We start from the raw sequence: 11,041 nt of genomic DNA, 5'->3' as shown, positions 1-11,041 counted from the left end.
GTTTTACGAAATTTTAACAAGAGACCTTTTTTGTAGAGCATTCAATTTCCTACAAAAATGTGTCTTTAGATTTTTTGTACGACGCTTCGTTAGCTAGTTATAAAAACTAGAAGAAGCAAACAACATTTATCCTACGTTATTCTTATGGAAAATCGAAAAGTACGATGTGCCACTCCTTAATATTAATATTAAAATCTTAAATTTTAACTGGTGTCTTTGTATACCTGAACGAAACTTTTAAACCTGTTTGGAAAGAAAAAAAAAAAAAAAAATTTTCCGAATCACCCTAACATATATACTCTGTTACTATCATTCATTTGTCTGATTGTTATTACGTTATTTATTATAATTTATTTTTTTATGAATTTACTTACAAAATAATTCTCTATATCGTATTTTTTTACCGAGGTCCTTGGGGAGTTTCACTCCAGGATCGAATAAATGACTTTCTTTCTCTCCCTCTCTCCCTCTCTCGTACAGAGCGCGGAGGGAGAAGAACGTGAGTAACAATTGTCGAGTGGTAAGCGAACGGCGAGGGACGAGAAAGGGGGGAAGAGAAGGAGCGGTTCTTATCTCCACCCGTTCTCTTTATATTACAACGCGGAAGACCACGCCGTCAGCATCAGTTACTTACGAACTCGCGTACCGCATAGTCGTCAGCAGGCAGTTGTCGGCCTTCAAGCTGAACGGGCTCTGTTCCCGCCGAGCTTTCAAAAGCACGTAGCATTAAATACATCGATTTCGTCGTTACACGTTGCAGTGTCGCGTATCAATTAGAAGAGTAATAAGGGGGATAATTGACAGCTGAACAAAAAGAAGAAGAAGAAAAAAAAAACTAGTAAATTTTCACACAAAACATTGCAGTGAACAAGGACACCCTAAACGTGCCGGTGCTTTTCTTTATTCCTCTTATTATACCATACCGATTTGAACAAGACCGGATTGTTATTGTTTTCTTGTTCGCAAGTCGTGAGCGTATTGTTCGTTTCGGAACAGTTTTAGAAACAGTGAAAGGAAATCATGATTTTCTCGGTCAAGTGTTTCTTCTTATGTTTCGTGGCGTTTGTTGTTTTACCGACGTATGGACGGAGCGGAGCTTTTCTCACAGCACCGTTACCAGGTAATTAAATTACGCCATTGCAATTCCTGTGCGTGCGTGTGCGTGTGTGTGTGTGTGTGCATAAATATAAATAGGTAAAGGAGTACGGGTTGAATTTCAAATGTACGCGATACCTACTAGCGTTGAACGTGCTTGCCTTTGTTCGATAATACTTGTGGCAGTGGAAATTGATATCGGAGTGTTTACTTGGGGGCTGCACGATTCTCTTCTTTCATTTCTCCTCTCTTTTTCTTATTCTCACAGTCTTCCGTTACACTGCTTGAAATCAGGTGTTGTACGCATCTCTATATCTATGTAGTTATGTACTCCATCTATCAGTAAAATGAATCAATGCCTTAAACTTCCGGCTAACTTGTTGTCGGTGCGAAAAAAAAAATGCGAGTTCTATTCTATGCGAATTATGTGACAATGACTCCCAAACTCTCACGTCGGGTGCATCGCCAGTCATTGTCACATAATTCGCATAGAATAGAACTCGCATTTTGTCTCGGACCGAAAAGTTAGCCGAAAGGTTAAGGCATTAATGAATATTGTTATGTGCAATGTATAACATACACGTAGACCCTGGAGAACAACGGAATGAGATGATGAACTAAAGAAGAGAAAAAAAAACAATTGAATTTATTCACAACGCTTTAGGTAATCATTATATATGATGATAGTAATTTGTCAAACCTGCTATCAAATATATACATTCGGAATGTATGTATACAAAATGAAATATCATTATCATGTGCATAATATTTATCAAGAAAATTAAGAGATTAACGTTTCGGCCTGGCATATACAATGTGTAATACTATGTCAGCATGCGATCTCACGCGGCAAAAACAGCTCTCTTGCCGTGACCTTTGCAGCGTTGTAAACTTTCATCGAAGCTTGTTAATCCGACGATATTGTTAGATATTACAGGAGTATATGAGACGGTTAATTTCTGACATATGCCTGCTGCCAAATTAGGTAGAAATACATAGACTTTTCTTTCTCTAATTCTGTTCAGTTTTTTCAACTTAATTATACCTGTTACACTAGCGAAAAAAGTCGTCTCTGCGCAAATACATCGCTAACGAATAATTAAATCGTTTTATTGCAAAGTTTAAAATTATACTACACATACCGCGTATTCGGAATTATATCTATTGATTTTCAATCGCAGTTGACTGTGAATTTTTTCACGTTATGCTAATTCGTACCTGTAAAGTATAATTATTATAGAAAGGTTTAGAATCAAAGTTGAAATTCGTTGTACATACAGCTGTAATGTACGTAATGTAAATCAGAGCAAACGCGCGTATTTTTACGCGTCTCATTTATATGTAGATTAGTATGCGAATATATATATATACTATTTTCCGTGGAAATTCAATTATCCATTCTTTTTTCATACGAAAACAAGTCGCGCATACATTGTGTGAAAACTTTATGGGAAAAATTAGGTGTGAGTTTTCTTCGAGTTTTCTATATATCAGATATACACACGATGCTCAACTTGCTGTATTTACTGAGGCGTGTATAATATAATAATTTATGCACATATACCGTATTATAGGTGACTTATTACGGGTACATGCATAACATACGTATAAGTGATTGCGTCACGCGTGTCATGCTCCGAAGTGGCACAACTTGAGAACGAAGAATAATAGAAGAAACTAATAGAAGGCGAACTATCACAAGAAGCATAAGAAAAAGAGGTAGGATCAAGCAAAAACCGTAATAGGAAATTAATAACGACAGAAAAAAGAACACGGTAAAAAAGTAAAAATCACAACGAAAAAAACATTCCCCTCAACAGAAAAAAAAAAAATAAAAAATATTACCTACGATAAAAAAATAACGAAGCAAAGATTACCATAATAGTCGCATGGCTTCCAGGTAATTGAACGCTACTTGTTACGTCACTTGTTTATCCTATAGTCTTCGGGTGATTTAATTAGTAGCCATTAAAAAGAAAGATCTCGTACAGTTGTCGTCTCTCTTTAACTTTTTCACGGTTGAGTAGCACGACGTTTTCTGGCATATTACACCTTATTATGCCTATACGTGTAAAGCGTGTAAATACATACATTTATACGTATACATGCACACAATTTCCAGGCGCATGCGTATGCGTACACATATACCTTTAGTGCCGAAATATCGGTTCATCCAGATTTCCGCCGGTAGGTATAGGTGTATAATGTAGAACGCGGTGATTCATGTTCTTTGTCGAAAGAAAGAAAAGGATTGAAAACATCAGGAAATATTTGAAGAAGCATAGCACGCAGAATGTATAAATCAGAATATAATGATAAATCATTGAGGGAACAGCTACATGATGTATTTCACTTCAATATTATTGTCATTATGTATAATTAAACTAACGCCGACTGTGTAATACCGTTGATCGCAATGGTTCGAAGTCTCTCTATGCGGGGCTGAATGGTGCATGGTTGAAACTGGTTAGCCGAGTGAAAAAGAACCTGCAAGAAACGATAAGATGGAGAAAGAAGTAAAACATTCCAATTAGTATTCTGCAAGTACCACGTTGAATTCGCAATGCCTCCAGAAATAGATACCGCAGGTGTATAGCGGACCGGTTCGCCGTAAAGTGGAAGGGAGGCATAATGTGTACTGCATACAACACCCCCTGTTATATTATGTGCAGAAATAATGTATGTCATAAGTGTGTTGTATGCACATTGTATTAGCGGATCTAAACGTATCCATTGCATGCACCATGATCACGACACAGCGAATTACGAGCCTGATAAGCGACTTGTGCAATTTCTGCGAAGCAGTTTAACAGTTTATCGAATTCCCGTCATCATTGTGTGTAATACGCAATGCTTTTTCACGGAAAAATTTCTTGTCAATGGAATCGCGTTGACTCAACAGACCGAAACGTTTCTTATGTGATAAAATTGCTATTACTATGAAAATTGAATTGTTCAACGAATTTTCATATAAGGTGTTATGATGCAGTGCGGATAATAAAATTAACGAGATAACTTTTTCACGGTCGTAAACTTGACGCTGACTTACAACCGACAATATTAACTTCTTGCATTTCTCGACAAATTGTCATTCGGTATTATCAGCCCATTTTTATCTCTTTTCCTATTTTAAACAATCATAGGGCATACAAACGCTGATGTGCCGATCGTTCTGTGATACGTATGAAAAAAATTACAGAAACGACGAACGAGTGGCACCCGTCACCGGTGTTGGTTGAGAACTTAGTTTTTGTGTATGATATGGTAAATTACTTCTATCGCGAGAGAGCAGCAGCGACCGCGCCACCTGACGACCACCGCCCAAACCGAAGTAAAATATTGCTACAAGAGGCGGAACTCTCGTCGAAGATTGTAAACCAGTGATCAAATTTAACGTCTCATGTGTCCGATCGAGATTGGCGAAACAGAGTTGTACTAATTTACTCTACGTGAGTGGCTGCACGGCATTCGTAATATCGCCATGTCATGTGGTCCAGCCCACGTCCAGAACTGGTTATTCTAACAGGCACATGGAGCTGTAATCACGTTGACTCCGTACGACGGCTACGTGCATCAAAACACGTGAGCTGGTAGCGTACAAAGTGTATAACCCGAGCGCCTCGGGGCTATCAGGGTCCCTCAAAGGCGTCTGGCATTGAACAAACCGCGTTTATAGGCATATTCGTGCATACGTAGTCAGTCGAATGGGTCACGTTGGAACAGAGAAAGCAAATGGTCCCGCGCCCTCAGTCGGGTTTCTGCCTTTCTCTGTTACGCGGCGACCTTCGGCTTCCGTCGAACAAAAGGCTCGTCCGCCCCTTAATTATTTCCGCGAAACAATCGTCTTTTCACACATGCGTCGATAAAAGAAACCTCATTCATACATTGCAGTTATCCACTGTAATTTGTCTTCACCTTGAACCGTAGTGTGCGTCGTATCTCAGTTGCTGCAATCAAATTCATTGTACTCTTTATTCGGGTCCGGCCTGTATCAATCGACGCTTTGCAATATGGCGGCGAACAGAACGATCAGCTGATCGGTTGAGAGAAATACCGAGGCACGGCGAAACTCTCGCAACATCTTAGGCTATCGTTAGATCACGTCGATTTGATGTACAGTGCAAGATAGGATACGAAACGACTATGCTGCGGAGTTGACAACTTTTTGCAATCTCACCTGATGTTTTCCCTTTTACGAAAGGCAAAGAAAAAGGGGGAGAATGAAGGCGCGCCTGGGAATCGAGTCGATAATACGTAATAGTTAGATTGCTTCGGCAGTCAAGACTTTGGAATGTCCATCATGGAGTATGTATATAATTTCCATTAACGAGGTGGGGCCGACTGTCCAATCGTTGAACAGGTCACAGCAACGTCCTTGATAGGTTATTCCCGCGGTTCTTGGTTCTTTCGACGTGTTTACGAGTTATGTGTGCGCGTGTAGCGTTTACGCATGTATGTGGGCATGAATATGTTATTGATAAAAACCTGTTTCTGTATGTCCAGCTTACGCACGAGGATTGGCGGCTTATGACGTCACTGAGACCAATCGGCGAGCGGAGATTCTCCAGCGTCTCGACGAAGACGAAGGCAACGACGTCGACGACGGCGACGACGACAACGACGACTCAATTCTGAAAAACACGGTCAACGGGCGAACCGTCGAGCAACGTGGAAGTTCCATTTACGTTATAGAGTTCGAATCTGAAACCGACGATGTCAAAGATGCGTTGGCGAACAACACAACTGGTACGTTTTATCATTTTTAATTCGAATACGGCGTTAGCCTGCAGGACTAAGAGGTGCTTCCATCTGAATGCTGAATCACGTGCCTGCTAGACGTTGAAAGCTTGCACTGAATTCGCCCTATCTCCGCACCTCCAGACGGCACGATTCGGCACGAACGCTAACTCTGAATAACAAAAACGAGGGCCCTCAATATACTCAAGGATCGTTCTCTGATCGGTGCAGGCTGTCAGCTTGCACAACGAATCGATCACAATTACAGCCGAGTTGCGATTTTCATCATTGAGAATTAACTTTCTCGAATGAATTTTCACTGTTTCGTCATCGTCTGTTATGCCGAGAAACTGTATAACAACTTTTCATTCAACATACTACATACAAGTCTCCACTCCCTTTGGATCGCCGTGCGTTAGTCGGTACGACCATTTGCTGCTGCGGTCACCATGGTTCAGAGGAAATAGACATTTCCACTCACTAGATATCCATTGATCACCGGAAACTGGTTATTAGATCCCCACATCCGGCATACAGTCACGATGGGTAACTGTGCAGTCATAATCTACTGGTCTACAAATTTTATTGTCTGCAGTTTCGTTCATTGATCGGTTGAGCGGTTCTTAAGACATTGTCTCTCGCAGAGTTGCGCAATTGCTGCAGAAACTTTCAACATTTGTAAATGCAGAAGGAGGCTGTATTCAATCGATTCTTACAATCTGTAGTTGGGTTCGATTATAAAAATTTCTTTTCTCGTATACGTACACCTCAAGGAAATTTTTTACTCGTTGAATCAAGATCTATGTTGACGCAAATACGCTCTCATGTCCTCGCGCGTACTTGAAACGAGTAGCGTATAATACCTACGCGTTATTCAAGGTCAATAGTTCCCGTGGCTTACTTATATTGTATGTTAGAAAATTTTTAATTTATGTAAATTATTGTTACGTCATCCGCGACGCTTTTTGCATAGACGATTATGTCGAGCTACAGATTACATCAATGAAAGTAATGGAAGAAAAAGTATAAGATATGTAATTGCAGAAGCCTTTAAAAATGATGAAAAGTAGTATATTCTCTTATAATCCTAATTTTGCTGAATATAGCGCAGATATCATTTTTATTACGCGGGTAAAAATAGGCAGTGTTGGATAAAATTTATAACGCTGTATCACGAAACAAACAAACATTAAAAAAAAAAGTAGACGGTAGTGGGAAAAACCCCGCACGAGCACGCGAGAATCCTCAATCTTGAATTCTGAAAAAAAAGCAAACACACCTATATATCTCATTCCAAGTTCTGCAGTAGCATTATTAATCGGCCTACGAGCTTTTCGCAGGGAGGGATTTACACTTGAGCAAACACCGTGACATACGTATTTGCAAGGGATATTTTAACGCGCAACGACATTTATTGTCGCTCACCATGCTGCAAAGGCGCAAATATTAAACTTGCGGTTTCATTTATGTCAACGTCGCGCGATATAAAAGAAAATATACAATGTCGAGGTGACTGCCGCACACGCGCGGCACTTATCAGTATAAATATCACACTTTCACAGGCTTAGTCCTTGTGAAAATCCTCATTGCGCAGACAGCAATTGTGCACGTAAAGAAATCGATGGCTAAGATCAACAGAACCCCATATCTGAATTTGGTACAATAACATCGTACATCAGCATTTCGTTCAAAAACTACGTACGTCCTCGGAGATCACTTTGGACATACGATTATATTGAATCACTCTCTAAATTCGAACCAGTAAAAATTTAGTGCATACGCGCTGACGATTCAGTGAATTTTCACTGATATTTCACCGATTTTCAGTGAATTCCGGGGGTGTGTTCCGAAATTAACTGGCACCGCTAAAAAGTCCCTAGGACATAAGCAGAGTTACTCACGAAGTCGGCAGCGCAAAAGAGATCATATATTGTTGACAGCACTGCGATCTAATATCGGAACGCACCCCGGGTTATTTCCATAATGCTGCCCATGGGGACCCTTAATTTTAGGCAAATCAAGGTACAAGTCCACTCCGAGCATCTCCGACCAGCTTTTTTGCCGGGGCAAGATCAGCCACGTGCCAACAAAAGAGCAACGGAGCTGCTCAGAGTGGTCTTGTACCCTGATTTGCCTAAAATTAGGGGTCCCCGTGGGGCGCAATATATTTACATGATTCATATTTCGAGAGGACATTCTGAATTGGGGTTCTTTTGGACCAAATTCTGAAATGGGGATTTTTGATATCAGCCGCCGAAATGCAGCAGGAAACGAGGGCAGCAAACTCCAGTATAGTAAAGTGTTTAAAGGATCGTTATTTCGATATTTTCAGAGAGCGTCCAGGCAACGAGCAACAACCCTCTGGATCCCTGGTCGATCGTCTGGTACATCGGATCCTTCGGAGGCCTCGTGGCGTTCTTCCTCGTCGTTAGCTGTTCGGAATGGTGTTGTCGCCGCGGGGCCCGCCCGATGGGCATCACGTACACCCAGCCCGGTGAACCGGACACCACGTCCTCCGGGGTCCAAGACGCGCCTCCCCCGCCTTATCACCTCTTCGCACCGCCGCCGTACGACTCGATATATTACGGCGGTATCACGGATAAGACCTCGGGCGAGAAATTGGACATATTCGTGATCGCGGTGCCGCAGGTTCACGGGGCACCGCCGAGGCAAACGGACACTTAGTGACTCGTCGAGGATAATCTCGTCGCCTATGGCGAGGCGATTTCTTATACTGACCCTGACCGGGGTTTGACCATATCCTCCACCCTGCGGACGGGCGATCGGGAACTTTGACGAATTTGCCAGCGAGGATCCTTCGGGAATATTCAAGTCTTCTACCCGTTCTTGATCGAACGCGAGATGATGAAGACGCGGAGGTACCTATGTTTGTGTCGAGACGTTGCAGCAGTCGAGTTAATTGAACGCAGTTCGTAGCGAAAGAAGACCGGGTGTCGAAGATTTTGATTATTGAGTAATTTAATCAATGACGAAGTGTATCTTGAGCAAATTCTTACCAAGCTGGGTATAACACCTGCAGCGGTTGTGTTATCGAAGAAACTAGTTGTACCTGTACGTATACAGTGATGAAATTCCTGGATCCAATCGTAGGATAGGTCTATGTGTATATATGTGTATACATATATTATAGATAGTTAGGTATACAAACGTATAATGATTTACTAAAAGTAGTATAATACTCGATTGTATAGTATATTAATATCCTAAAATTGACGAAGGTATAGTACAATTCTGGATTTTATTGTGAGATATAGGTATAATACTACGCGAGCAAAGTGTCATTAAATCAATTCCTATATATCAATTCAGTTTAATTAATCGAGGACATCGGACGTTGTTCGTGTACTATAACAGTCGTATAAACGGAATGTATGTGTATATACACATATATTGAAGCACGTTGAACACACCCTTTTTATAACCCTCCTAATGCCTGCCGTGAAACTTATATACTGCCATAAACAGCCAACGTGTGAACGGAAATAATTTTCGTTGGGGCTAATAAATGTTATACGTATTACCGCAATAAACAATTGTGTGATCGAACGGGAAAATCGAACACACCTTTCTCGGAGCATAACGATTTTTTTTCGTTTTTTTTTTCTCTCCTTTTCTAAAACAACCGACCTTCGACGTCGTCGCGCGTGTCAAAAAATGTTGGCAAGGGCCTCGTTGAATACCGTAATGTACGTATGCATACAGATTGGCATATCTATGCATATAAAACGGACTCGAACGAGATTGAACAGAGTTGTATAATGTGATGCGAAATGATTGATTCTGTCTTTGGGTAATAAGAGGGAAAAAATGAATTCTCATTTCGCATTGCGTACATTTTCACAAATATCTGAAGAATTGATTAATCTGTTCTTTAAATATCGAGGATACAGTTTCATCATTCGATCGCATCTTTGATGTTTGTAATACGTTGACGTTCAAACTATTTGTCTGTGAAACACTTTGAAAAAAAAACACACATTCTTGTTAGAAAGTGTTTACGATGGAAAAATATCTTCAAAAAATATTTTTTCTGTGTTCCCCTCGAGCTAAATCTTTTTTGCCTCCTCAAGTAAACAATCGTTACGAATTCATGAATTGATATCTCATTTCATGATCTGTTTGATATCGATAAGTGGATGACGAAAACAATGTTTTTTTGCAAGAATTTTTGTTCGCGGAAGGTTTTCAACGCATGTATGAATTATACATAGATTATGTTATGAAAATCATTGAGGAAGGCTCGAAGGGTTGTAAAAAATATTGCTCTCACTTTGCGAGAGCTGAGACTCAGAATTTTGTGTATTATTTACTTAGATTTCGAATTCAATTTACTTTTTTACGCACGCTCGTGAATGCTGTGAGAAGTGTCAAAAAATAAAATTAAACTTTGATTGTACCCTAATAACAACGAATTATTGCCATAACGATTTAATTTGTAATTTTAGGTAAACACATTTATCGTTTGTGATGTAGTATATTACAATCGTTGAGCAGCCTTGCAAAGTATGTCGCGATTTGATCTCAACTAGTCATTGAAATTATATATAATAATTGTGGTTATATTTGCTCCGATACAAGGATAGTTTAAAGGAAGTTGAAAAAATATATATATATTCTGTAACTTACCCAAATTATTAAGAGAACGTTGTTTCATACATAGACAGTCTAATGTAAAATAACGCAATCATTTTTCTGTCTATCATAATAATGCTAAACAAATTTGTGATTCAGTTACTCCGATAAATGAATTTAATGTACATACATATATATCTGTGTATATATTAGTTTGTCTTAAATAACGTTTAAAACGCGTTTATAAATATGTCGTTCTCAATTAGTTGTTAGTAACTATTTTTCGATTCTTCATATGATAGTAATAATAATTATCATGAGGGCGATGACAATAATCATAATGATAATGATAATAAGTCTAATCGTATTAAGTAGCTAATAATTTATGTATGAATCGTAACGTATTTTCTTAAACGATACTCCGATCTAACAAGTGTTAAACCCAATATACGGGGCGACTTCAGTCGCTATTTATTTTTTTATACTTTTATACACTCTGTTTACGGTAAGCATCGTTGTTGTAAATTGAAACGCAGCTTATAAATGGGACAACAATTCAATACGGTATATAACATCAATCATTTTACCCGTATCCCTATTCTGTCTAATTATATGC

At 39.5% G+C, this 11,041-nt stretch overlaps 1 protein-coding gene across 1 annotated transcript; it reads left to right on the top strand.

The window, feature by feature from the left end:
• Window positions 1-608: 608 nt before the first annotated feature.
• On the top strand, window positions 609-10,985 carry LOC124304318 (uncharacterized). Its single transcript, XM_046762349.1, has 3 exons — window positions 609-1,120; window positions 5,599-5,841; window positions 8,165-10,985. Exons 1-3 carry the CDS (start codon window positions 1,021-1,023, stop codon window positions 8,515-8,517), a joined length of 696 nt encoding a protein of 231 aa, XP_046618305.1. The 5' UTR covers window positions 609-1,020; the 3' UTR covers window positions 8,518-10,985.
• The last annotated feature ends 56 nt before the right edge of the window (window positions 10,986-11,041 follow it).

The sequence above is a fragment of the Neodiprion virginianus genome, chromosome 5 (assembly GCF_021901495.1).
Source record: "Neodiprion virginianus isolate iyNeoVirg1 chromosome 5, iyNeoVirg1.1, whole genome shotgun sequence".
Classification (NCBI taxonomy): domain Eukaryota; kingdom Metazoa; phylum Arthropoda; class Insecta; order Hymenoptera; family Diprionidae; genus Neodiprion; species Neodiprion virginianus.
The sequence above is the reverse complement of the archived record's forward strand: the minus strand, read 5'-3'. Positions and strand labels throughout refer to the sequence as shown.